Consider the following 27,128-nt stretch of genomic DNA (forward strand, 5'->3'; position numbering starts at 1 on the left):
ACTGTGGCTCTGATTTTGTGAAGCAAATCACCACTGATAATAAACACATCTCCTTTCTCCAGCTTTTCTTGCTCAGTGGCCTATGCTGCCCCAAGTCAAATTCCAGCATCAAAGCAGCAGCAGCAGCAGCAGCAGGAGGCATCCTATCAGAATATAGAACTGGGCAGCTTGCAAAGGCTACTGCTATGCACACAATATTATCTAATTTTATAAAATACATCAAGAATAATGAAGGTAGATCATTTATTTTACACCAGTTTTTATTCCTACCCTGGCTTCCTGTCTGTTCTCAGATTTCTTCCTCTTGCTGTCAAACTCCTCCATGGCCTTGCTTTCCCTTCTCATTTTGCTGTTTTATCCCATTTATTTACCATTTTAGTGTGTATGAAATTGAGTGTCGCTGCAACTGCACTGCCCCCACCCTGCTGTGTTGATGCTGTCATTTGCCAGGACCAGGATGAGGCACAGCAGTGGTAGGGATGGAGGGTAGCAGTGCTGGGCACAGATGCATGAGAACCTGCCACCTCCGCCAACTTGGGGCTTGTGTCATCCTGACCATAACATGCTCCACCCCAGAAAGTACTCGTGTGCCATTGCCTCAGTTTCTGCTCTCAGGCACAGCTGGTACAACTATTGAGGAAGAAAGGCTAGGTTCCCAAGGTCAGTATCACAGCCTTTGGTAAGGAACCCCAGTCAGGCCTGAGACAGAATGGCCTCCTGACCCTTATAAGTTCCTGCCCCCTGCTGGGCTGGAGGACACAGAGCGGCAGAGTCCAAATGGCAGAAACAAAGATACTGTATTGTGACAGTGACTTATATTTCATAACTCTTGGGGACATATTTGCGAGAGTGGAAGGCAACAAGATTCCCGACACAATCATAAGCATCCTTTTGGCACCAAGTTAAAACTCACCCCTTCTCCCAGGCATTAGATGGATTATTGCTATCTATTGACGGCATGTGTATGTTTCTGAATGTTTTGCTGCTGTTCTATTGGATTTGTTTTATAGCTTATTGTATGCCTTTTATTGTGATGCATTGTTCTTTCCTTGCTGAGTTTATGTTATGCTTTAAAAATTCTGAAGCCACTTGGAGACTCTTTATGTGTGAGGCACAAACTAATACAATGAAATAATATTAATAATAGAGGTAGCAGTTAGCAGTAAAACACTGACACCTTGATGTTCCCTGCTGGGTGTCTTGATTATCCCCTTTTGGAAGAGCTAACACTTAAAATTGTATTAATTCTGCTGCATCTTGCCATGCTCATTACTATTCTCTAGGAGGGACAGTCCTCAGCTATTGACTCATAGATTTGCTAGTGACCCTTAAGTGGTTTTCATAACACATAAGTCCTGTTCCTGCCTCCCCACCCCCCAAATTGCACAAATACTCCTTTTCCCAACACTCAGTAAGAGCAACAACTTACATCCATTGATTGTTCCCTCTGAAGAATTTTCTTGCTCTCCTTCTCACAATAATTGAGCATTGCCTCTCGATTGTATTTGCCACTTGGTTGCTTGTCAGTTTGGTCTCTCTGCCGCAACCCCACAGGAATGTTTGCATCTGTATCAGAGGCATCCAGCTCTTTTTCTAGCTCTTCCACCTCCTCAGCAGAGAGCGTAGACAATAAGTTGTCAATATCTGGATCCTCACTGACTTGACTTCGGAATCTTGCTACCCTAGACATTTTGGTAGCTTGCAGATGAAGCGCAGTATGTCTATATATTGAAAAGTGCCAAATTAATAGGCTTTCAGGGGAAACAGTCCAGTGAAGCCAGGTTCTTCTTTCTCTTACTTTGGAGGTGTTGAGATGTTACATGAAAGCAGCTGTGACTTCCCCACAGCCTTGAGTATAATGGATATGCAGTTGAAGAACAGCTGGCCAATGAGAGTCAAAGCGGTGCGGCCTGGTTCAGATAGGCCAATCAGACATGGCAGGAGGCGGAGCTGGTGTCTATCAGAGGAGTTTGAAACCTGAGGACATTCCAGGGAATCTTCAAGTGCTGCATGACCAAATTTAGTCCTGCACATTTAGCTTTTTAAATGGGAAAGAAAACATGTAAAAAAGAAAAAGAAGAAGAAAAAATCCCCACCCCCAAACAAGAGATTAAACAAACGCTGCATGAAAAGTATCAGAACTCTTTGCAGGACACCCTCTACTTCAACATCACATTTATTCACAAAGCATTGTTGGCACTTAGCATCCTTTTAATTAAGTCAATTTGCAAGAGAATGTAGGAGATCCAGGACATGCTTGTGGCTTTCATTTTCACTAAATGTTTCCATTTTAAAAAGAATGACACATGCTCTGCTCTTTATAGTATATGAGCATCTGGGTCTTTCTTTGGAATGTTATGCAACACAATGTGCTTCTATGAACCAAACAAACAATTGGGGGAGGGCCATAGGTCGGTAGAAGAGCCTCTGCTTTGCATGCAAGCATTTCCTCCTTCAATCTGGCATCTCCAGGTAGGGCTGGGTGGGACCTACCAGTAGGTCTAAAATCCTGGAGAGCTGCTGCCTGTCCATGGATGCTAAGTTAGGAGGACTGATGGATACAGTATAAGGCAGTTTCCTCTGTAGAAAATGACAGCCATTTCTGTGCTATGTATGGTATGGCACACTTTCAAAGCACTGCAAAGCAGACACATACTCCACCCAAGCATGCAGATTAGGGGTGTAATATTAGATTACACATTTCTAGCTCATTGTCACTATGTGCATGTGAAAATACAAATCAGATCATTCAGTCTTCCTTTGAACATGGTTTAATTCACATTGTCAAACGTATTTTGATATGGTTTTCTGATCTGGTGAGATGAAGAGCAAATTAAATGGTGCATCTCTCCTACCCTGCAGGTTGCCGGGTCTTAAACTAACCTAAGGTGCCTATGCCTTTAAATCAGGGATGGGGAACTTGTGGCCCTCCTGATCTTGTTAAGACTGCAGGTCCCATCATCTCTGACCTTTGGCCATGCTGGGTGGGGTTGATAGAATTTGGAGTCCAACAACATCTGGATGGCCACAGGTTCCTCATACCCCATTTAAAAGCAAAAGGTCCCCTTCCTGACCCATTTCCCCAGAGTTTCCTTTGCCTGTCTTCTTGTATTGCCTTCTGCTGTGGCACAAAACTTGAGTCCTACTTTGCTACTACAGCAAGCAAGAGGAGAGGGTGGACAATGAAGGTGTGACAGTTGCATCTTCTCCTACTGCCTCAGAACACAGAAATGGTTTGGATGATCTGCAGTAGTGGTCAAGGGAGTGGGGCGGTGGCACTTACCAGACCTCCTGTCACAGGCATCGGTGCAGGATACCAGTAGGAAGAGGGGCAAGACAGTGACAAGACTGGTGTGGTGCTGACACACCAGTAGAATCAGTCTGGAACCACTGGTGTGTTTTTACTGTACTGACCTTGCACTGCTTGGCCCCTTTCGCCACCAGTAAGCTTCAGTGATGCAGGAGATGGGAGGTTAGGTTAATGCCACTGTCCTCCTACACCAATCACAACTGCAGATCATCCATCCAATCTGTTTCTGCATTCTGAGGCTCTTGGGACCTGGTAGTTGAATCTGGCTCATTACATTTGTTATTTAGATTTACAAAGAAATTATAAAATCATAGAACTGTAGAGCGAGAAGAGACCCCAGGGGTCATCTAGCTCAAGGCCCTGCAGTGCAAGAATCACAGGTAAAGGTCCCCTGTTTAAAAACCTCTAGTGAAGGAAAAAGTCCCCTTTCAGGAATGGGAAAATATTGTTACAGTCCATCCCAATCTCTGCCAAAATTCCAGGGGTCTTGGCACTTAACCAGGGCTTGTGTTCATTTGGAATGAGGCACCAAGACTAGTGTTTTTAAGAAATATGGTTATTTTACTCATATTTACACCTGAAGCCTTCAATGGAGCAGGCACACAAAATTACACCACAAGAGTGTCTCTCCTTGCTCCTCTCATAGTTTCAGCAAGCTTGGGTCCAAACCAGCAGCCAGCTATGGTTCCTGAACTCTTGGTTCAGCCTCTCCCATCCAGTGCTCATGGAGTTCTGCTTACTTCTCCCTTCTGGTAAATTTGCTTTTGCAGTTTTCCAGTTTTACTGCAAATCTTAGGCATCAAAAAGCTAAGCTCCTGACCAGTGAAAAAGAAATTAACTGTAAATTCTCAGCACTCACTTTCAGATTGCTGCTCAATATTTTTGGTGTAGAACTTTGTGATTTGCTTGTGCAGTTTTCTGGTTTTGTGCAAATCAGAGGAATAAAAAATAAAAATCCTCCATTCAGGAGCATACTGGAGATAGTTATGAACAAAGCAGGAAAATAAATGAAAGGATTGAGTGGGCACAGAAAGGGGAGTAGCAGAAAGTGACAACTAAACCACCAACTCAAAACACCAAAACAAATAGCCTGCAATCCATAGTAGAACAGTTTAGAGCCTGATTTCCCCCTCCTTATCAGATTATCCCTGTTTTGAGTAATCCTGAATTTTTCGGAGCAAAGCATCAACACTGGTGTTGCTTGAGGTAATGTCATGTAGGCTACACAAATTAAACGGAAAAGCAAACAGCTGCAAACACTCATTAAATTCCTGTGTGGACAAGCCCAGAAGCATTACAAACTATGTGCCCCATCTGCTGGCGGCTTTTGTTATTTTTGTTTCTATTATTGTTATTTTATTTTTTCGTCTGAAAAACAGAAACCCACTGGACTCCAACCACAGCTTTTTATGATCATTTGAGGATACCTGGTTTGGATCTAAAAGTATTTTTGTTTTCGTTTTGCTTTGTTTTAACACTGCTTTTTCACTCAACTGTTTCGTGAATTGCCACGTAATTACTCCTGTTTGTGCTGTTCTTCCTTCGCTCCCTCCTCCCGCACCACCTCACTTTCTACACTAACCCGCCCCCATTTATTTGGGCGCCAGATACTCAGCATAACTCTTCCTGCATCTGATGAAATGGGCTGTAATCCAGGAAGGTTGATGCCATAATAAATGCGTTAGCCTTTCCGATGCCAAAACATCATTTGCTGCTTTTTGAATATTTTTGAAATGAACTCCCCATAAAAAACTGCCGACATTGACTCAGAGTTGTTCTGCCGCAGCATCTCTACCGTCTGTCTTTTGCTTTGGAAAAGCGAGTTGGAAACCAAGGAAGAACACATCTATCCTATTTCTAGTTCTATGGCGAAATTTCAAAATAGCCTCCGTGTTTGCCGTCTCTGCAGGAGGCGCTCCTCGTTTGTAAACATAGAGATATAAATGTAGAGTCACGCTCTTTCGCAGATATAATTGGCACTCTTGCTCTCAAACCGAACTAGTATCCCACTCTGCAAAGTACAGAAAGTTCCTCTCTTGGTGTACCACAAACGTGAGCGACATCACACTTGCCAGAATCATGACCGTCCCCCCCCCCCCCCGCCGGCGTCCTTCACCAAATATTAACAGTACGTATCATTCTACAGTGCGTCGCTCTCTTTCCTCCCTTCTCCTCATTCCTATTGGCGCGGCTCCTGGAAGCCGGACAACCAATGGCCGTGCTCAGAGGAGTCTCGCGGGGAAGCGGAGGCGCGGGGCCCCACGTGACTCGCATGCCGGCAGCCGGCTGAGCGAGCGAGATAGGTACGGAAGCCGGGAGCCAAGATGGAGGAGTACGCGCGCGAGCCTTGGTGAGGAGCCGCATTTCCGCCTCCCGCTTCTCCCGGGAGAGACGAAGAGCGGGACGGAGGGGCGGCGGGGTTGGTCCTTAGCAGGCAGGACTGGCAGACCCGCTTAGCCTCCTTTTCTTCGGGACCGGCGGCGGGCAAGTGACCTTGGGGAGCCGCGAGTGGGTCAGCCGCCGCCGCCGCCGCCTGACCGTTTGCAGGGGCTGGGGAAGCCTCTCTTGGCCGGGGCGGCGGGGAGCGCCTTGCTTCTGCGTTGGCCAGCTCCTTTGCGGGTGGATGAAGTACCCGATCCCAAAGGATCCCAGAGACGCGGGATGGGCTGAAGCTCCCTGTGCCTAGGCAAAATGGGCAGGTCCATTTTGTCCTTTGGCGGAACGCAATTGCAGAAAGGAGGGCGTCTTTTTGCTAAACTGGAAGCTCCTCGGAGTGCCCTTTTAATCTCCCATGTGGCAACTTGGATTTACATGGCTATAACTGGCTATAAGAGAAGGTGCTCTGCAGCTCCATGGGGACAATACTGGCCAGTTTCTCGTGCGTCCTTCACCCATATTGCTTCCAATTTGCTGAGGCTTTGTAGGAAATTGCTGGACTGATACCACCAGTGCATGATGTGTATTCTTCAGCAACATGGCACATGCTCAGGTTACACTTAAAAGCGGGTTGGTTTAAGAGATGCTGAGTGTACACTTTTGCTTTCTAAGATTAAAAACATTGTAGGACTATGCAAACAAAAAATATAATGCTGCAGAACAGTGGGATCAGTGAACACCTTGCCAGCACTTTATGGATGAGGTTGCTAGATTCATTGTACATGGGTTGGGGTGGGAAGATGGCTTGCATTTGTAAATCATTCAAGAGGCGCATGCAGCCTTTGGCCTAGTATTGGAGGGGAGAGTGGAAGGGGGACAATTGAAGTGCTTGGAGCAATGTAAGAAGGGAAACCTCTGCAAGTCATCAGTTTTGACCTGTGTTAATGAATGGGGGGCGGGACCATAGTGGATGGAGAATTGGAGAGACACAGGGTGCGCAGACAGACATCACCTTCAAAGACCTTCCCTGGCATCCACAGGTTTCCCCCCTCTTGGGGAAAAATAGTCCTGAAATTATAGCATGCATATATATATATATATATATGTTTTGGTGTCTTCGGGTGTCTTCCCGTGTAAGAGTTGGGGTGTCTAGGCGACGTTTCGACGAGGTCTCACTCGTCATCTTCAGGAAGGTTTCCTCCCCGTAGAGGTGAGATATTTGCTTTCGTAGATTTTCACGGGTACAGGAATGTAGGTTTTGGTGTCTTCGGGTGTCTTCCCGTGTAAGAGTTGGGGTGTCTAGGCGACGTTTCGACGAGGTCTCACTCGTCATCTTCATGAAGATGACGAGTGAGACCTCGTCGAAACGTCGCCTAGACACCCCAACTCTTACACGGGAAGACACCCGAAGACACCAAAACCTACATTCCTGTACCCGTGAAAATCTACGAAAGCATATATATATATATATATATATTATAATAATAATATTTATTAAAGTTTCATAAACAATAAAAAAATTCAAAATTTGAACATAAGAAAAATTTCAAAAGTAAAAGCATACAAAAACAAAACATATAAAAAGTACACAGTAACAAACCATTAGCAAGAGAAAGAAAGAAAAAAAAGAAGAGAAAAGAAAAACAAAAAAACAGAACAAAGAATAAATTAATATTTTCATCTCTTATACTTCATTCACTAGTTTCTTGACCTCCTCACACCTCCCATTTTGTATTCCAGTTCAAATATTAAATTCAGCAAATCCTTACCCTCTAGCATTTATCCTTTATCAATCCCCACTTACATTTTCTTAAAAGTCTTTTTACCAATACCCCTTCTTTCCAATCAAACGTCATTTTAACATTCCTTAATTTTACAGTGCTTCTGCAGGTAGTCTTTAAATTTCTTCCAGTCTTCTTCCACCGACTCTTCTCCCTGGTCACGGATTCTGCCAGTCATTTCTGCCAATTCCATGTAGTCCATCACTTTCATCTGCCATTCTTCCAGTGTGGGTAGCTCCTGGGTCTTCCAATACTTCGCGATGAGTAGTCTTGCTGCTGTTGTTGCATACATAAAGAAAGTTCTATCCTTCTTTGGCACCAATTGGCCGACCATGCTCAGGAGAAAGGCCTCTGGTTTCTTCAGGAAGGTATATTTAAATACCTTTTTCATTTCATTATATATCATCTCCCAGAACGCCTTAATCCTTGGACACGTCCACCAAAGGTGAAAGAATGTACCTTCTGTTTCTTTACATTTCCAGTATTTATTGTCGGGCAAATGATAAATTTTTGCAAGCTTGACTGGGGTCATGTACCACCTGTATATCATTTTCATAATATTCTCTCTTAAGGCATTACATGCCGTAAATTTCATACCTGTGGTCCATAACTGTTCCCAGTCAGCAAACATAATGTTATGTCCAACATCTTGTGCCCATTTAATCATAGCAGATCTTGCCGTTTCATCCTGAGTATACCATTTTAACAGCAAGTTATACATTCTTGAAAGTATCTTAGTATTGGGTTCTAACAATTCTGTTTCCAACTTTGATTTTTCCACCTGGAAGCCAATTTTTTTATCTAAATTATATACCTCTCTTATTTGGTAATAATGAAGCCAATCTCGCACTCTATCTTTTAATTTCTCAAAACTCTGCAATTTCAATTTGTCTCCTCCTTGCTCTAGAATCTCCCAATATTTTGGCCACTTGGCCTCCATATTGAGCCTTTTTTGAGCTTTTGCCTCCATTGGTGACAACCACCTTGGGGTTGAAATTATAGCCAATATAATACATGTGTCTGCTTCGTTGTGTGTGGTGCCCACAGCAGCTTCTCTAGTTTACAGATGAGTCCAAGCTGGTTGATGACCTCTGAAGTATAGTTTAAAGCTTAAGTGTTCCAGACCCAATAATTTTCTGCAATGGCAAAAAACGGAGGAGAGATTTTGAGTATATAGTTAATGGGAAATGGTTGTTATACTTTTACAATGCCGTATGTCCTTCATTTATTTCCATTTATGAATAACTTCCTATGAAACATAAAGCAATTAGCAATAATAACATCAACGTTTAAAACAGATACCAGACCCTCGAGGGGGGCGGGGATCTCCACTTAAAAGGATTGTGGAAAAAGAAGAGTCTTCAGTAGGTGCCAAAAAGACAATAGAGACAGCGCCTGCCTGATATGTAATGGGAAAGTATTGTAAATGGTGGGTGCTGCCACACGAAATGGCCAATTATGACATTATACAGAACAGATGCCTTGATGAGATGTAATCTGCAGTAGGCCCTCTCCTGCAGAGCGCAGTGATCTCTTGAATATGTAAGAGGTGAGACAATCTTTTAGGTAGATAATCTTTTTAGGTTTAGTGAATAAGGTTATAAAATAATAAAGTGATCCATTTGTTTGTTTTACTATGATGTGATGTTTGCGAGACTGAGCACATGAATGTATGTGTTCTTTCATTTAGCCCTTGGAGAATAGTGGACGACTGCGGTGGTGCTTTCACAATGGGAGCCATCGGCGGTGGCATCTTTCAAGCTGTCAAAGGATTCAGAAATTCCCCAGTGGTGAGTTGAAATGATTTCTTGTGGGTAAGGTTTATGATGATATTTTTTTTAGTGACAGTGAAAATTAATGCACATATTTTTTTTAAATGGAGACAACTCTATCAAGGTCTATTTCAGGACGTGGCAGAATCAGGCATAGAAGGGCCTTCAATGAGAAAGAAAATTAGATGCTTAGAACCTCTTGAGCTTAGCTCAGAAGATGAAACCAATGTGCAAATAAAAACAGTTCTTTATGTTTTTTGTTTTTTTTTAATCCCTTTTTTCTGTGAGGTGCTATACAGAAACAAGATAACTGACAAAACATGCAACTTGCAGCAAACAAAATATGAAGTGTGTTGTTTTCAGGCTAAATGCATCCTAAATTCAGCATGTGAAGAGCTTCAACTATTGAAATTGTTCCAATTTCTTTCTTTTATCTGTTTCAGGGTGTAAATTATCGGTTGCGTGGTAGTGTGACAGCTATTAAAACCAGAGCACCACAGTTGGGAGGTAGTTGCACTATTTACACAATCTCTTTTTCTGTTCTGTTTTTAAAGGGATATTGGTAACAGTTTTCACTTCCCTTCCCTTCAGTACATAAATGTTCTTAAATGAATGGGATGATGAAACATTTCTATTCCAAGAACACGTGTGTTGAATTATACAACTGGTTTCTTATGGACTATGTTGTTTTCTGCTTTCTATGTTTCCCCTCACTGCTACCTCTTAACATTTCCCCCCCCCCTTTTTTTAACACAACCCATATCCAATACCAGTTTTAGCTCTGTAAGCCTATCTTGGGCTTTACATAGCTTTCTCTCCAACTTTATGAGGTACTTAGTAATATGTACTGTTGCACGGTCTGGAAAAGTGCAGATGAGACTTGTTCAGGGTTATGCTTCCATATTTTAAAATGAAAGAATCTAATGTGCACTGGTAAGTGTACGTAGAATCTATGGAAATCAGTGGCACCTGCACACATTTTAGGGATCTGTGTGGGATTGTGGCCCTGACCAAAATATCTACTTGGTGCTTTTCTGAAAATGAGCAGGGTGCCTTTTCTTATGTTTGTTTGTTTTTAAAAATCAACTTCTCAGTGTAACTCATGAATGTCACTCTAAACTGTGGTTTAGCGCAATGTGCAAGCACAGCCAACATCAGGCATTTGCTCCTGTTCTCCTGCCACTGGGCAGGCAGCCAAATAAAACAGTTGTCTTGTTTCAACTGATTTCGTTTTGAAGTGCCTGGTTTTTAAGATACTAATTGTGTTTTATTAATATTGCTAAGCGGATTGAGGACTTGCACAGAATATAGTGCTCCAGAGCTTTGAACTGTTGATGAGAAACGACTGGTGGCGGCCAGTAGATTCAACTGTAGAGTGCAGTGAATAGAGTCTGTTAGGAAAGGAGAATCTGGATAGTGAGAGACTTTATTGTTATTTCGGGATTTTTAGTTAACATGATAGAAATTATGGGACGCGGGTGGCGCTGTGGTGTAAACCACTGAGCCTTGGGCTTGCCGGTCAGAAGGTTGGCAGTTCGAATCCGCGCAACGGGGTGAGCTCCTGTTGTTTGGTCCCTGCTCCTGCCAACCTAGCAGTTCGAAAGCACATCAAAGTGCAAGTAGATAAATAGCTACCACTCCAACGGGAAGGTAAACGGTGTTTCTGTATTCTGCTCTGGTTTCGCCAGAAGCAGCTTAGTCATGCTGGCTATATGTCTATGGACAAACGTTGGCTCCCTCAGCCAGTAAAGCGAGATGAGTGCCGCAACCCCAGTCAGGGGTCCTTTACCTTTTTAGGAATTATACTTATGAAGACATTTGTGTATTGTCAGCTTCCTGAATAATTATTGGCAGATTTTGTCATGAATTTGCCTTTGCTTCTGTTGTGGGCTTGAAGCGGAATATCTACAGTAACCATTTCCTTTGCTGGGAACATGAAACTAATATCCAGAAACCCAAATAAGGAAACTGTTGTTAAGTACTGTTTTCGCCAGTTCTGAACCCAGGTATCTTTCCCCTTCAAATAGGTAGCTTTGCTGTGTGGGGTGGTCTCTTCTCCATGATTGACTGCAGTATGGTGAAAGCAAGAGGAAAAGAGGATCCTTGGAATTCCATCACTAGTGGTGCCTTAACCGGAGCTATATTAGCTGCAAGAAGTAAGAACACCAGTTTGGAGTGAATGTTTATTGGAAATATTTCATTGAAAATATTTTAATGTCACTTTAAAAAAATGTTAGACAGTCTTATGTGCACATATGTGCTTGACCATTCTTTCCGCGGTAAGGGTTGTATTGTTTATAAAAGTAAGAATTTATAATGAACACATGATTGCATCAATATTGCTAGGATAGGAACTTCGACAATTTTAGCATTGAGAGGGGAAAAAATTGAGTTGTAAATTCACTCAAGAATAGAATCATTGAATGCCTTTTATTTGGTAAACAATCCGTACTGCTATTTCTTTCCTGTATTAGCTCAATTATTCTCCTAGCAAAGATGCGCACATAACACATAGCTGACATTTCCAATAGTGTTTGTGAAATAATCTGCTGTACCATAATAAAATATTTTTAAAAGCAACCTTTTTCATATTCTACCTCTTTTCAGATGGGCCAGTTGCCATGGTTGGGTCTGCAGCTATGGGAGGAATTCTTCTGGCTTTAATTGAAGGAGCTGGTATCCTATTAACGAGGTTTGCGTCTACACAGTTTCCAAATGGTAAGATGCCTATCACAGCTTGGGATGCAACACAAGATGTTAGTCATGATTCCTTGAGACTTTACGCTTTTTAGCCATTTGACTTCTGTTTATCTGAGGGAAGGGTATTCTAAAGTACATAAAGATCTTTAAACCAAATGGTTTGTTAGGGAAATTAAGATGGTATAATATTGAGGAATCTGGGAGAGTAGGAGTGTGACAAGATGAGCTTTCTTATGGCTTATGGATTAATCCATAAGATTAATATTTTGATATCTTCACAGAATTGGGAAATGCAAACTGATATAAACCAACTATTAAGAATAGTTCTTGAACCATATATGGATTAATTCTCAGTGAGGTGGTTGCCTTTATGCAGCATTTCACACCATTAAACTTTTAATGATTTACACTAAAGCTTGTATTATCAACAGAAATTGTCAGAAAGAAACACTTTTCAGGTTTTATCCTAGGCTTTCACGAGGATACAGTGGGATAAGTGGTTGTGCTTACAATTGACGGGAAGATGCCCTCAATGCCATGTGTAGTGCCTATGGGATCTGTTTAGCCAAAGCAGCAAAGATGCTTTGGAAAGATATGTATGACGAATAGCCTAAATTGCCCAAGTATGCAGATTTACCCAGGAGTAGTCCAGTTGATTTCATTGAGTCTTACCTGCTTCATCAGGACTGTGAATGTTTCCTTGGCGACTTGCAAATGTCCATGTGCATTTAACTTCCCACTGGAATATACAGCTTGTAGCTGAAAGTGCCCTATTTCTCCACTAACCTCCTGCACTATATCCTCCTGACCGGAATTCCCACCTTCAGGGTCCTTACTATTAGCTGATAGGGCATATGTGAGCAACCAGTAAGTTGCATGTACCCCTCCTGCTGTGTGGCCTGCCAGTTCCCCATTGCTACCATTACTGCCATACGTGCTGCTGCTGGTGCAGCAGCCAAGCTCAACATAAAATATCTTCTGCTTGCTTACCCTCCCACTCAGAAGTTTTAGGGGTCGTTTTCCTCTGCTTCATTGCTGCACTAAACTCATATTTGATCCTGCTGCCCCTGTCTGATCTTCCCTCTTCCTGTTTCCAGCCATAGAGCCTGTGCCGTAGATCCTCTAGATACCTTGTGGGCTCTATGGCCTGGCTTCCTTTCCGTCAGCTCCAGTGTTATTTTACAGTGCTGAGGAGCTAATCCATGCCCCTTTTCATACTCAAAATCTCCTATCGCACAGCACTGGGTATGAAACAGATTAATCTCAGTCTGTGTTTGCAGTTTATGTTTGGTCTACTAGTAGGTACTTAAAACAATTGTAGAGTAAATTATAAATGCTTGATCTGAAGACATACCCACTGTTAACATGCTGCAGAGCATTGAATACTTAATGTTTGTTTTGTGTTTCAAATGCAGGCCCTCAGTTTACAGAAGACCCATCTCAGTTGCAGCCCTCTCCATTTGGGGACTATAGGCAGTATCAATGATTTTGTGTATCCTCCTGTTTTGTGCGGTTCAACAAATTGTCATCCTTTATGAATGAGCAAATTGCAACGTTATTTGAAGACTTTTCGTTGGATGTGTGCACCTTGGTTTTCTGTACTTTTCACAATATTTAAAAGATAATTATGAATAGTAGGATTCTATTATTGCAAAGTGGATATGAGGTGCTTGAAAAACTCTCTAATTAAGCCTTGTGGTAAGAGGATCAAGCAATGTATTACAGAAAGAAAGGAATCTGTGGCCTTTACAGTGTAGCATTTATCACACTGGTGCCAATTTTAAGGAAAAGAACAGTCATAATGCAACAGAGCTGCCTAGCCCAAGATCTGATGTCTTCCACAAGAGTGGACTAGTATCAGGGCAAATGAGGCTGTCTGCTGTCTGCTTTCAGTTTTATACTATACAATTGGAATTAGGGACAGAAGTGAATAGGGAGTATTTATTTTCTTCCTCCTCCTTACTATCTTTAATGCACAGACAGGTGTGAGAGGTGGTAATTATTTTTCTTAATACAGTGGTCCAACATAAGCACTCAAAGGGATATATTCATAGCAGAACTACTGAAGATAGTTCATAAAAACTCTACCATTTCTTTGCAGAGTACCTAAGGACTTCAGTTTGCTTTCTCCAGAGTTGTCCTGGGCTACAGGACACTCAAGTTTGAGTGGCCATTTTGCATCCTTTACAGTTAGATCTTGTATGTAATTCACATATTAATGTAAGAGTGGAATGTTGATCATTTTATGGTGTAATTTGCACGTTGTAGGGTCTACTTCTCAAACAAGAGAAGTATTCAGAGTAAATCTATTACCCCCAAAACGTATTCAACACTTGCACAGCCTGAATATCTCTTTAACACTTTGAATGGACTTTCCGCATCCAGATATGAATTGATAATATATTACATCCACAGTCTTCTTAACTGGATCAATGATGATTACTTTTGCCTAAATTAAAATCTGTTTGCAGGTGTCTATAAATGTGGAGAATTGAACAAGCTGAAATACTCCTGCTATTCCAGACATTCAGCATTGTTCAGTGTTCCTCGTTACTGACCGTGCTTTTCCATTAAATGTGGTTATTTATAAATGTCATTTGTCTTTGACCTAATTATGTGAATGAAGAACTTGAATGTATAAGGTGAAAGGCTTCAGAAGCCAAGTCAATTAGAGGTTTGTTTTGGCTCTCAGCAAGTGCAGAGATACAAATTTGGGGGCTGGGGAGGGAATTGGCATCACACACCCCCACACACACTTTGTGGCTCCAGCATTGGGAGGAAACCTTGTGTGGATCTCACTCACCAGCCTGCCCTTTGGCATGGCAAGAGGGGCAAGCAATATTGTCATACTCTAGTCCCAGATAAGTCTTCATACCTTTCAGATAAACTAGTCTTTGGAAAGGGAATGGTAAAAATGGTAAGAGCGGATTTCTAAAGAGATGACACAGATCAGGCAAGAGCAATCCATATAGGCCCATAACTAGCCCCCAACCTACAGAATAGCTATGCAATGGATTGCCTGCACCTGAGAAAATCCTGCAGTTGTTCCGTAGTGTTGAAAATGTTGGCTTTTATGAGCTCTGGAGAAAACTGAACAGGGAAAACAAGGGAGAGGGATGTTTTTGAGCACAATGTCATGCTAATGCCTCATAGAAGTGAGTGAACAAAGTGTGGCTAATCCACAGAAAATGGCTGATATGGAAGTAGGTGGCACGAGTTTGGCATAGAGCACTAATGTCCTCAATACATTATTGGACTATACCTCCCAATTACAACTTCCCTAAGTGAGAGTAAGCTCCTGAAGGAACACTGGATACTTACAGCATTTTTGAATATTTGGTTTATTCACAAAAACATTGACGTAGTAGAACATAGATGGATACAAGCACCACTGCATTCATAGTCCACTGTCCTACATCGGATCCTCAGAGAGAGGCACACTGCACCCCAAAATACTCTTAGGTTCTTTGCTAATTCTCTGCCTCCTTGTTTTGCTCAGTTGGTTGAGCATGATTCTCTTAATGTCAGAGTTGTGGGTTCATGCCCCACATTGGGCAAAAGATTCCTGCCTTGCAGGGGTTGAATCAGATGACCCTCCTGGTCCCTTCCAACTCTACAATTTTATGATTCTGTGAAACTGTTTGTTACTTCACACAGAAAGACCTTCCATTAGCCCAGGGATGGGGCTTTTGCATTCCAGAGTTGATATCTGCTCAACCCTCATAGATACAAATAGCAAAGATCACTGGGTGTGGTTCCATTCGTGCCCAAGAGAGGTAGCAGGAGGTTTTGGGTGTGCAGAAGTACAAACAACTTTGTGTACAGGGAGTTCCAAAATGGTGCCCAAAGGCCACACAATGCTGAGTGATGTTTGAGGGGAATGGGAATGGAAATCTGGAAGGGGGGATGGAATGGAGCTCCCTAGAATAGGGCAGGATTGGCTGGTTGGCATTGAGCAGGAACACGCCATACTTGAACTTTTTGTTTCAGGTCCCATGCATTCTAAAAATGTAGCAGTCTTTCTGTGCCATTAACATATGTTCCTCCAAAGGAAAGTCTCCTGATCACCAAGAGTTTTTTTAGATATATGAGACTGAAGTGCCACATGTCCTTTGTGGGAAGGGGTTTCTCAGATTTACAGTACAATGACATAGATTTAAGGTACATTGACATACTATTCCATGTTGATCAAAACTGGTAGTGGCTTAGTTCAGGACTGCATTTTGAGCACTAGTTGAGTAGATGAATTAAAAGGCAGACAATATGATAAAAGTAAAAAAGTTAAATCTAGTTACCCCGCTGAACAATAGAGCCTATCTGGCTAAATAATGGGAAATCTCAAATGCAGCAAGGATAACGCAGGTGAACAAACATGGCTGTTTAGGGGGAAAATCTTTAGAGACAAAATTTTTGCAAAAATGTGCTTCAAGTCATTTTGATGAGAAGTACGATACCACTCACTGCTACTGTCTTGTTGCACTGTCATTTATGGGGTTGCTGTGCTACATTTTTTACCCTAGTACATTGTATCAGATGCCAGAATCAGAATCAGAATAATCTTTATTTGCATCAGCCAGTAGCCGTAGAAATAAAGTAAAAGACAAACTTAACTATACAAAATACATTCTGGAAGTTTACGTTAATAATCAAATAATAGATCTTATTCTGATTGCCCCTAGTAAAAACCTGGCAGTTTTTGCTGTCACCTGATTGTCTTGATCTGCTAGAAGGACGGACACAGTAGCAATGGTTGAGCGACCTGGTATGGATAGTAGGAACCTCACTCCTAAAATCTTCGTGAAGAGTGCAAGCTAGAAGCACATGAGCTACTGACTCAATACTGCCATCTCCATAAGCGTTTTCCCACTCACTGAGAGAAGTGAGGTTACAGGGAACCAGGCAGAGGGCTTTCTCGGTAGTGACATCCACCCTGTGGAACGCCCTCCCATCAGATGTCAAAGAGATAAACAACTACATGACTTTCAGAAGACATCTGAAGGTAACATCTGTTTCAGGAAGTTTTTGATGCTTGATGTTTCATTATGTTTTTTATATTCTATTGGAAGCCACCCAGCATGGCTGCAGCAACCCAGTCAGATGGGTGGGGTATAAGTAATAAATTATTACTATTACTATTATTATTATTATCATCATCATCATCAGAGTTTGCATTCTTGGTCATAATAAGCTGCTATGGTAGTTACAAATCTTTGCATTCACCAATAATACAGTATTTTCAACTGCACCCAAACAGTGCTATTCTCTCCTTAAGTTCTCTGTGTCACCAGATTGGCCTAGCTTGTGTCCATGTTCATATTCATGATCCCATTGACATTCCATTTTTTAAAAAGTGTGTAGCCGCACATAGAAATGTTAACATAACTGGAGGATGAAATAGAGAAACCACTTCACAGGACTTTTCTTGGCTTACTGCCACCCATAGCTGCTCTCCCTGGGAAGGAAGTGAGCTGTGATTTTGCAATCACATCTGTGCATTAGGGAGGCAAAAGAGTGGAGGATGGACACTGTCCACCAGTTCTCTAGCTCTAGTACTGTCCATCAGGTTGATAGCCACCTGAACATCTAAGTTCCTAAGGCAAAAAAAATCTCTGTTCCATCCTGTGTTCCAAGTGCTTCTTTGTGCTTGGAGGCTAACCTTCCCTCTGTTGAATTACAGATTTGGTGTAGGATGTTTAATTACTGGCTTCGGCTAAATTAAAACCCCACCAGTCTACCACCCTTAGTATCACAAGATTGTCATGAGAGCGCTTGAACTAAAATTGTCATCCAGTTCAGGGACCAGCCTTCGTCCAGATGCTAATGCTGCTTATGATCAGCCATTCACTCTGAGTCGTAGTCACTGTTATGCGCACACAGTCGGGGGCAGAGGCAGTCCTGCCCTCCAGGCCTTGCTTGTCAAAGCTTCCATGCTCAAAGTGTCCAATTGGGGTGTAGCTAGTACAGCGCAAGCCACCCCGGCCCTTCTGGGTGCCCAACTCCACAATCCCCGCCCGGAGATAGTCTCCTGGGCGCTGTTTGGAGCCTGTGAGGATCTGGATGCGGAAGATTTGGGTAGCTTGCTTAAAAACAATTGTGAATGAATTCCCAGCAGAGGGGTCCTTGCCCCAGAAGTAGTCTTCCATGTTGCTGTAAGCCTTGCTGGGAAGGTAATTCTCAAACGTCTTAATATCTGTAATCATATCTGCAGGGGGGTTGTCAGGGTGTGTGGAGAGGTCCTCTTCAAAGTCTTCATCCTTCAGCTTGTTTACTGTGCCCTGGAAGGAAGAGTAGTGGCCAATGTGCTGGAATAGGGATGGCTTGAAACGGATCGCGTCCTTCTGAGTAAGAAGGAGGCGGAAATGCACAAAAAGCCAGTCACAGGGCATCTCTTGGTAAAAAAGCAGAAGGAACTGAGCGAGACGGGGCAGGTCGCTGGAGTGGTAAAGCTTGCCAATGTAGCCAAGCTTGGAGAACTCGAGGGTGACCCAGGGGGAGCCTTCCCGAGATGCCACAGACTTCCTGATGGCCGTGGAGAAGGACTTGGAACAACGGACGTCATCCTCAATCATGAGAAAGTAGGTGGAGAGGTTGGCTGCAAAGTTCATGAGGTAGGCGTAATCCACATTCTGCTTCGATCTGAATCGCACACGGTCTTCGGCATCATTGAAATTCCGTTTCAGGCCTTCCAAGGGAGGGTAGTATTCAGAAGGAGCATGGATGACCAGCAGGCGGCCCAGCAAGACTTGCGGAGCAAACCTCTTGGCAATTTTCTCCAGTGCTTGAGAATTCCACTCCTGGTCTGAATCAGCTAAGTGGACCACCACCACCACCTCTCTCAGCTCTTCACGCGTTGATTGTTGAAAGATAGACTGCAGGGTTTCCAGAAGGTAGTTCTCTCGTTTCCGCTTGACAGAACACAGCCCCACAGTCAGAAACTCTGAAATCAGGAGCCAAAGGGGAGACACCTCATGAATGCAAGGCAGGCTGGCAGCAGAGTATAACAGGCATATTGTTTCCAATCAATGGGAAAAGCAGTTCCTTGCATCTACACAAATCCGCAAGAACATCGCTAAATCAAAGAGGCTGGCAGTAAATTCAAGACAGACAAATGAAAGTGCTTTAGCATGCATTTGTGAATCCAGGATTTTATTCTGGAAAAATCTCTAGCTAATGTCAGACCAACATTTAGCAAAACTGTTGTTTAGAGTTGCAGAACAGAAAAGGCAAGGCACAGTGTTGTTACTGTTTGATGCAGAGTTATTCAATTTCTGCTAAAATGTCATCTCAGGACATTTCTGACCATAATTTTTTGCTAAGTTGACAAAACGGACTTGGAATATATGAAGAATTCTAGGTCAGTTTAGTATATTAAAAATAAACTCAACCATTAAAGGGTTGCATGTCTGTGGGGATAATTTCTCCCACCCTGTTAGCTTTATGAGTTTGGATTTCAAACTCTGCCTACTCAACATGCGTCTGGATCAGGCCAACAAATGACCATCTTTGTGTATGAAAGGATCGGCCCAGATCAAAACCTTTGTGCTCTACATCTTCAGCTGGCTTTTATGTAACTTGCCTGGAGATAGATTCTTCTGTTAATTTCAGAATGTTCTGAAATCCTAAATTTCAAATTTAGATAGGTCCTGGCTAACATAGACAAGTTTGTTGCACAAGTCCTATTCACCAGCAGCAAGAAAGTGATAGTGTGCACTTTTGACCCATAAAATGGTTGTGTTGTACCAAAGGTGAATGGCTCTGGAAGCTGTGCTTGCATCATCTTGGCACTCAAGATAGGCCTACAATTAATTGGTAGTTGCTATGGCTATGAGCTCATATATGTTTACACATGCCTGATTTGATATCCTAATTGGTTTGCTTTGATGGTACCCTTATCAGTGGGAACTGGGATGTTGGGCTCAGAGCCCAGAAGAAGAACTACCTATCATGTTTTGGGTATTGGATACCTGCAACTTGGTCAGGTGGCTGACACAGACTGCCCTGCTGTATAAATACTGTATATATCTTTGCTTGGGTGCGGACAAGCTGTCTCCTTGCTGTAGAGTCCGTCCCACAGAAGGCTTTGAGCCAGGGCAAGGGGAACAGGCAGGCTGCTTTGCTGTAAGCCTATACCTATCTTCAATAAAGCATCAGAACTCTGCACTCTGGTGGTTAAGACTCTTCTTGGAACTCCTGCTTTTCACGAACCCCAATAGGCTTTCCTCTAGCTCGGGGTCTGTGGCTTGGGTTCACAACAACATTGTTGAGTGCCAATGGGATTTAAAAAATCTGAATGTTTTAGGAAACATGACAATTACAAGTTTTGAAACCAGGTTGCCTGGAAGATCTGGCCAATCTGAGCAAAAGTGAAAAGAATGTGACATATATGCTCCTTTGCTCTCTTAAAAAAATAAACACCCCTGTGAATATTACCTGTGGTACAGCAGCACGAATGTTTCTGTACCTGTCCCAGCATCAAATCAGAAAACATAGGAAAAATCACCCCCAAATGAAGTGACAGCAAAAGCACAGGTGAGCATTTCCATTTTCTGAGAAGGGAGGTGAGGGACCATCATGCATCTATGCAGGGCATAGGTTGCCCTGAATGTGCGTGCACACAAAGAGGACATGAAGGTGTTGTTGTTTGGGCCCATGCACACCTATTTTTGGTGCATTGGAAGCCAGAGATCCTCCCACACTGAGGCAGTGGGAGAGGATATAGCTGCAGTGCCTCATACTCCTTTCCACTGCCTCTCCCTCCTTTTCCTTCCCCACATCTGTGGTACTATAGGAACCCAGTGGCCTCCTGGGTACAGTGGACAAGGAAGGCAAGTGAGCAAAACATGTTTTTTGGATGGAAAGGAAGATTTTCCATTGTCTGAGCCACTATGCCTCTGAATACCAGTTGCTGTGAATTGCAGGTGGGCAGAGTGCTGATACACCCAGGTTCAATTTACAGGTTTCCCACAGGTCAGCCACTGTGAGAACAGGATGATGTTCTAGATGGGAACAGGCCTGATCCATGAGGCTTGCCTTCTGTTCTTATGAGATGCATCAACCACATACTCACCTGTTGCCTTGGAGGTACAGATAATGAGCAAATGGACAGAAGGGGCAGTTGCCCCTTTCCTTCTTTCCCTGATAGCAAGCACAATAGTGGAGGAAAGCTATGCGTTCCTGTACACTGTAAGCTTCCAGCTCTATTTCCCCACTGGGTGGCAGTGTAAGGCCAGAAATGGACAGAAAACCCAACTTTTACATCACCTTGCTGACAAAGATCCGTATAGTTCAAGCTATGGTTTTCCCAGTAGTGATGTATGGAAGTGAGAGCTGGACCATAAAGAAGGCTGATCACTGGAGAATTGATGCTTTTGAATTATGGCGCTGGAGGAGACTCTAGAGAATCCCATGGACTGCAAGAAGATCAAACTTATCCATTCTGAAGGAGATCAGCCCTGAGTGCTCACTGGAAGGACAGATCCTGAAGCTGAGGCTCCAATACTTTGGCCACCTCATGAGAAGAGAAGACTCCCTGGAAAAGACCCTGATGTTGGGAAAGACGGAGGGCACAAGGAGAAGGGGACGGCAGAGGACGAGATGGTTGGGCAGTGTTATCGAAGCTAAGAACATGAGTCTGACCAAACTGCAGGAGGCAGTGGAAGACAGGAGTGCCTGGCATGCTCTGGTCCATGGGGTCACGAAGAGTCGGACATGACTAAATGACTAAACAGCAACAAAGGCAAACTAAGGCCCAATCACCTTCTAAATCCGGCCTGCAGACGGTCCGGGAATCAGTGTGTTTTTACGTGAGTAGAATGTGTACTTTTATTTAAAATGCATCTCTGGGTTATTTGTGGGGCATAGGAATTCATTCATATTTTTTTTCCAAAATATAGTCTGGCCCCCCACAAGGTCTGAGGGACAGTGGGCCAGCCCCCTGCTGAAAAAGTTTGCTGACCCTTGCCCTAGAATTAAAGGCAGAAACATGGTTCTACTGCAGAAGTCTGCGTTTAGCAAAAGATGAGATCCTAGTAGTGAGCCCACAAAGGCATCCCACATTCCCAGTTCTCTCTGATCACACCCGCACCGTAAATTTAAAGCACTCTTATAGCATTTTAGCTGTCATGACTTCCTCCAAAGACTCCTGGGAGCTGTAGTCTGTTAAGGGCACTGACCACAAAGGCCTGCAGTTCCCAGGATTCTTTGGGTGAGAGCCATGACTGTTAAAGTGGTACAAGAATACATAAAAGGCATGGTGCTGATGTGACAGATCTGTGTGTGCACAGTCCACATTCTCTTGCGACAGCCTGAAATGCAAATTTATTCTATGCAAACATGGACTTCTAAAATGGACCCATTGCCTGCTGTGCACCTCTGAAGTTTTGATCTGCCTTTTGGGAGGTGTGCCGTACTCACTTTTCTGGGGTGGGGGGATGCCAGCAAGATAGCGATAAGAGATGTTCGGGAAGTTGGTGGCATTCCCTAGCTTTTGGAGGCTACGTTGGTTCCAGTCAGTGTGCAATTGCTGTAGCCCCACATCCTGGGCCCACTGTCGTACTTCCCTCTGTGAAAAAACAGGACAACAACACTTAGAATAAAGTATATGTTCCAGAGCACATCTGTGGGCCAACACAATGGGCTCTGCATCTCTAGATATGGGGACAACAAGCAAGGTAGGTTCTTGGCAACTCCCAATGTTACCACAATCACTGCTCAAAATAGCGGGTAGGTGAGTGCCTATCAGTTTGGAAGCAGAAAGGGGATGGCTAGTAATAGTAGTAGTAGTAGTAGTAGTAGTAGTAGTAGTAGTAATAATTTATTTATACCCTGCCCTTCTGGCTGGGCTTCTCCAGCCACTCTTGGTGGCTTCCAACAAAATATTAAGCTTCCCTAAACAGGGCTGCCTTCAGATGTCTTCTAAAAGTCTGATTGTTGTTCTCTTTGACATCTGGTGGGAGGGCGTTCCACAGGGCAGGTGTCACTACCGAGAAGGCCCTCTGCCTGGTTCCCTGTAACTTGGCTTCTTGCAGTGAGGGAACCGCCAGAAGGCCCTCGGCGCTGGATCGTCCAGGTAGAACGATGGAGGTGGAGATGCTCCTTCAGATACTGGACTAAGGCCATTTAGGGCTTTAAAGGTCAGCACCAACACTTTGATTTGTGCTTGGAAATGTACTGGGAGCCAATACAGGTTTTTCAAGACTGGAGTTATGTAGTCTCAGCAGCCACATTCTGGATTAATTGTAATTTCCGGGTCACCTTCAAAGGTAGCCCCACATAGAGCACATTGCAGTAGTCCAAGCGAGAGATAACCAGAGCATGCACCACTCTGGTGAGACAGTCCGTGGGCAGATAGGGTTTCAGCGTGCGTATCAGATGGAGCTGGTAAACAGCTGCCCTGGTCACAGAATTGACCTGCGCCTCCATGGACAGCTGTGCACCTGGTCCTTCAGGGGCACAGTTACCCCATTTAGGACCAGGGAGTCCTCCACACCTGCCTGCCTCCTGTCCCCCCAAAACAGTATTTCTATCTTGTCAGGATTCAACCTCAATCTGTTAGCTGCCATCCATCGTCCAACTGCCTCCAGACACACAGGACCTTCACCGCCTTCACTGGTTCTGATTTGAAAGAGAGGTAGAGCTGGGTATCCGTAGATGCAATAAGGTCTTCTTCACCGTCGCTATCGCCACTTGGTAGGCTCCACATTGAGCTCTAACCCGTGTCCAGTCAGATTCAGAATGAGTTATCAGCCACTGGTGCTCTAGCCATCTCAGTGATTGTTTCATTGCCCTCAGATTCGTGGCAAACCATGGAGCTGTCCAGGCTCCATGCAATCGGAGAGGGCGCTTCGGAGCCAAACAGTCAATAGCCCTGGTTAACTCCACATTCCAGCGAGCCACCAGGGAATCAGCTGAAAGGCCATCAGCATGGGATAAAACATCCCCTACTACTCTTTGGAAACCGTTTGGATCCATTAAGTGGCGGGGGCAGACCATCCGAATCAGTCCCACCTCCCTGCAGAGAGGAAGTCCAGTTGCACCAGGAAGTGATCTGACCATGGCATTTCTTTAGTTTCGCTTTTACTTCATGTCAGATCACCAACATCCATAGAGGTGAACGCCTGGTCTAAGGCATGTCCGCGGCTATGCGTTGGGCCAGACTTATTCAGGGACAGCCCCATGGAGGCCACGCTTTCCACGAAGTCCCTAGCAGCCTCTTGTAAGGTCATGTCAGCGTGGATGTTAAAATCTCCTAGGACAACCAAACTAGGTATCTCCAGGAGAACATCCACCATGACCTGAAGCAGCTCAGACAGGGAATCCTTGGTGCAGCAGGGAGGTTGGTATACCAAAAGGAATCCTGTACTGCCCCTATTGCCCAACCTCCAGAACATGCACTCAGAGAACTGGATCTTCCCAATAGGACACCTGGTGCAAACTAATGACTTCCTAAAAATCACTGCAACCCCCCCACCCCGCCCGCTAGGCCTGGGTTGCTGTGTGTAAGAGAAACCTGAAGGACAAGCAGCAGCTAGGACAGGCCCATCTGCTTCATCCAACCAAGTCTCTGTTACACATGCCAGGTCAAGTCCTCCATCCACGATCAAGTCATGGATCACAATGGTTTTATGGATCATTGACCTGGCATTGCACAGCAGCACCTTCAGGTCATGTGGGTATCCCTTGCTGATTCCAGTATCCTTCCGGTCAAGACCAGACCCGGAGGCAGGGATAGACATTTGCAGAAATGTCTCGACAGAATCCCTGGCTTCTAGCCAAACCGCAGAACAACAGGATGGGAGTAGCAAGGCCTGTTGGGTATCAGTTTCCTTTTATTCTGCCCAGAACATGTGGTTTATGCTATACTCACCGTCTCAGAGTCCTCTTGGGTCCAAGGAGACAGACTTACGAGGAGCAGGAACACCAGCAGGGAAATAGCTGCAGCAAGTGAACGCCTTAAGAAGAACCGCATGGCAACTGGAACCCTGGATATGAGGGCTCCTTCCCAGAGGCTGGCAACTCCACAGGCCCTGGGTCCTCACGCTGTTACCTGGGGGGCGGTAATGAAGATCTGAGTAGAAAGGCTGAGATCTGTGTTCTTTTCTTCTAATTAATAATAATAATAAGAAGAAGAATAAGAATAGACCTTTATTGTCACTACACCATCTGTGTGCAGTGAAATTAAACAAGCCCCCCCCCCCATACACTCAGTGTTGTTCATGCTCTGTCTGCTTGTTGGAAGTCAATTACACCACTATTTTAATTTAATTTTTTTTTTAAAAAAAATCTTTTTTAAATTGTATTTTAATCAGCTTGTTTTTATTATTGGTTGTTAGCTGCCCTGAACCCGGTCTTGGCTGGGGAGGGCGGGGTATAAATTAAAATCATTTATTATTTATTAATTATTATTATTATTATTATTATTATTATTATTATTATTATTATTATTATTATTTCCATTCAGCAGCCCAACAGCCCAAATTGTTCTTTAACCTGTTGGTGCGGCTGACTATACGTCTGTATCTCCTGCCCAAAGGTAGGAGATTAAAGAAGTGCTGGCCAGGGTGTGAGTCGTCTCTAAGAATTTTCCTCGCTCTCCTGAGGCAGCGGTCTCCCACGATGTCATCTAGCGAACTCTGAGGACCACCCTCCGTAGGGACTTCCTGTCCATGGCTGTCAAACCAGCATACCACACTGTTATACAGTATGAAAGGACACTTTCTATTGTGGCCCGGTAGAAGGAGATCATCATTTTTTGTTTGACATTGTTCTTTTGCAAGACCCTGAAGAAATGGAGTCTCTGTTGGGCCTTCCTAACCACCTGGGTTGTATTGATTTTCCAAGTGAGGTCTTCACTAAGGTAAACTCCCAGGAATTTAAAGGAAGAGACTCTCTCCACACACACAGCCCTGATATACAACGGGCTAGTTCCTCTTTCTTCCTCCAAAAGTCCAACACCATCTCTTTTGTCTTGCTGATATTTAGGTGCAAGTTGTTCTCTAGGCAACATGTGGAGACTTTTTGAACCTCTTCCCTATACGCTGATTCATCTCCACCTGTAATTAGACCCATTATGGTTATATCATCTGCAAACATAATAACTGCAGTGGATGGATCAGATAAAATGCAGAATTTCACATTGCCATATATAGTAACCCTGAAACAATGTAAGTTTAAGGTTCTTTTACCCAACTCTCTTTATAAATATCTACCTGAACTAGTATGTGGCTGACACTGGGAAACCCCCTGTAAAGAAAATAAACAGAAGGGAATGAAAGCAAAATAGGTTAGACTACAAACGAAGTATGTGGTAGAATATTTTCATTTTATTTTTTCTATAAATTGATAATCTGCACATTTATAAATATGTAACAAGGCAGAGTACAAAATATCTGGATAATGTCAACAAAATACTAATAAAGCAGCCATAAAACACCCAAAAATATCAATTAATTCTGATTGGCCTAATATCTGCACCTCACCTTTTAAAGTGATGCTAGAGAGGTTTAAAATTGTAACTCTACACCACCTTTCAAGTCGGGAGGAAGTCCCACTGAATTCAATGACTCTGCTTCAAAGTAGAAAAAGCACAGGACTGGGCTGCACATCTGCCCACAATACTATTCCCTGTGCAGCCAACAGCCACACAAGGCAAGCTCTCCTTTCTTTAATATGATCTCCCAGCCCAAAAGCAAAATCAGTGCTGCTCTTACCTAACCACTTCCTGCTCAGTCCATTTGGCAATCAGACGTTAGTGTTTCCATTTAGCACCAAAATGAGATGCAAACTAGCATCGCCCAAGCACTGCTAAGCCTACCTTTTCACAGACCTTTGTCCCGTCCCAGCAGGGCAGAGTGCACCTCTCTATGTCTTCATCCAGTGGGTTCCTTTCATGGGTGTGGCTGGAAGTGACAGCAGCAAAAGAAGGAACCTGAAAGTCATGCTCCATTGAGAAGTGATGTATTGTGAAGGACCCCAGTCTTCAAAGTCTCCCAGATAGGTTGGCTAAAGAGAAAGGCACCATCCTAGCCAAGCAAAGCACAGGATTCAGAATGGTCTTCCAAGAGCCGAGTGATGCAACCAGACTTCCACAACCATCCTTTCCACTGGCAGCTGGCAAGGACCCAGGTATTTTCAAGATTCTCTCATCATTTGCTCTCTTCTCCACATCAGGTGGCTCTTTGCCCCAGTCTT

The 27,128-nt window shown here is 43.6% G+C and overlaps 3 protein-coding genes across 4 annotated transcripts in view; 1 reads left to right on the top strand and 2 right to left on the bottom strand.

Moving 5' to 3' along the window:
* Nucleotides 1–1,871, bottom strand: part of LMOD1 (leiomodin 1) — a 31,045-nt gene extending 29,174 nt beyond the window's left edge. Inside the window, exon 1 of the mRNA XM_081194710.1 lies at nucleotides 1,430–1,871. Within this exon, the coding sequence (XP_081050836.1) occupies nucleotides 1,430–1,690 (261 nt within the window). The 5' untranslated portion in view covers nucleotides 1,691–1,871. The remainder of the gene's footprint in view (nucleotides 1–1,429) is intronic.
* Nucleotides 1,872–5,507: 3,636 nt separating this feature from the next.
* TIMM17A (translocase of inner mitochondrial membrane 17A) lies at nucleotides 5,508–14,535 on the top strand. Its single transcript, XM_081194808.1, has 6 exons — nucleotides 5,508–5,660; nucleotides 9,158–9,257; nucleotides 9,683–9,746; nucleotides 11,267–11,395; nucleotides 11,847–11,957; nucleotides 13,355–14,535. Exons 1-6 carry the CDS (start codon nucleotides 5,635–5,637, stop codon nucleotides 13,423–13,425), a joined length of 501 nt encoding a protein of 166 aa, XP_081050934.1. The 5' UTR covers nucleotides 5,508–5,634; the 3' UTR covers nucleotides 13,426–14,535.
* Nucleotides 14,536–15,262: 727 nt separating this feature from the next.
* LOC308587272 (alpha-1,6-mannosyl-glycoprotein 4-beta-N-acetylglucosaminyltransferase-like) lies at nucleotides 15,263–26,876 on the bottom strand. Of its 2 annotated transcripts, XM_081194744.1 has the most exons (4): nucleotides 26,752–26,876; nucleotides 24,805–24,984; nucleotides 22,353–22,500; nucleotides 15,263–18,876 (listed from the first exon to the last, which is right to left on the bottom strand). In XM_081194744.1, the coding sequence occupies exons 2-4, from the start codon at nucleotides 24,904–24,906 to the stop codon at nucleotides 17,732–17,734; spliced, it is 1,395 nt and encodes a 464-aa protein (XP_081050870.1). In that variant the 5' UTR covers nucleotides 24,907–24,984; nucleotides 26,752–26,876; the 3' UTR covers nucleotides 15,263–17,731. The 2 variants fall into 2 exon arrangements, with proteins under 2 accessions (XP_081050870.1, XP_081050871.1); XM_081194745.1 differs by lacking the exon at nucleotides 26,752–26,876 and having other exon boundaries at nucleotides 24,805–24,985.
* Nucleotides 26,877–27,128: the final 252 nt, after the last annotated feature.

Source organism: Podarcis bocagei (assembly GCF_964188305.1).
Source record: "Podarcis bocagei genome assembly, chromosome: 5".
Classification (NCBI taxonomy): Eukaryota; Metazoa; Chordata; class Lepidosauria; order Squamata; family Lacertidae; genus Podarcis; species Podarcis bocagei.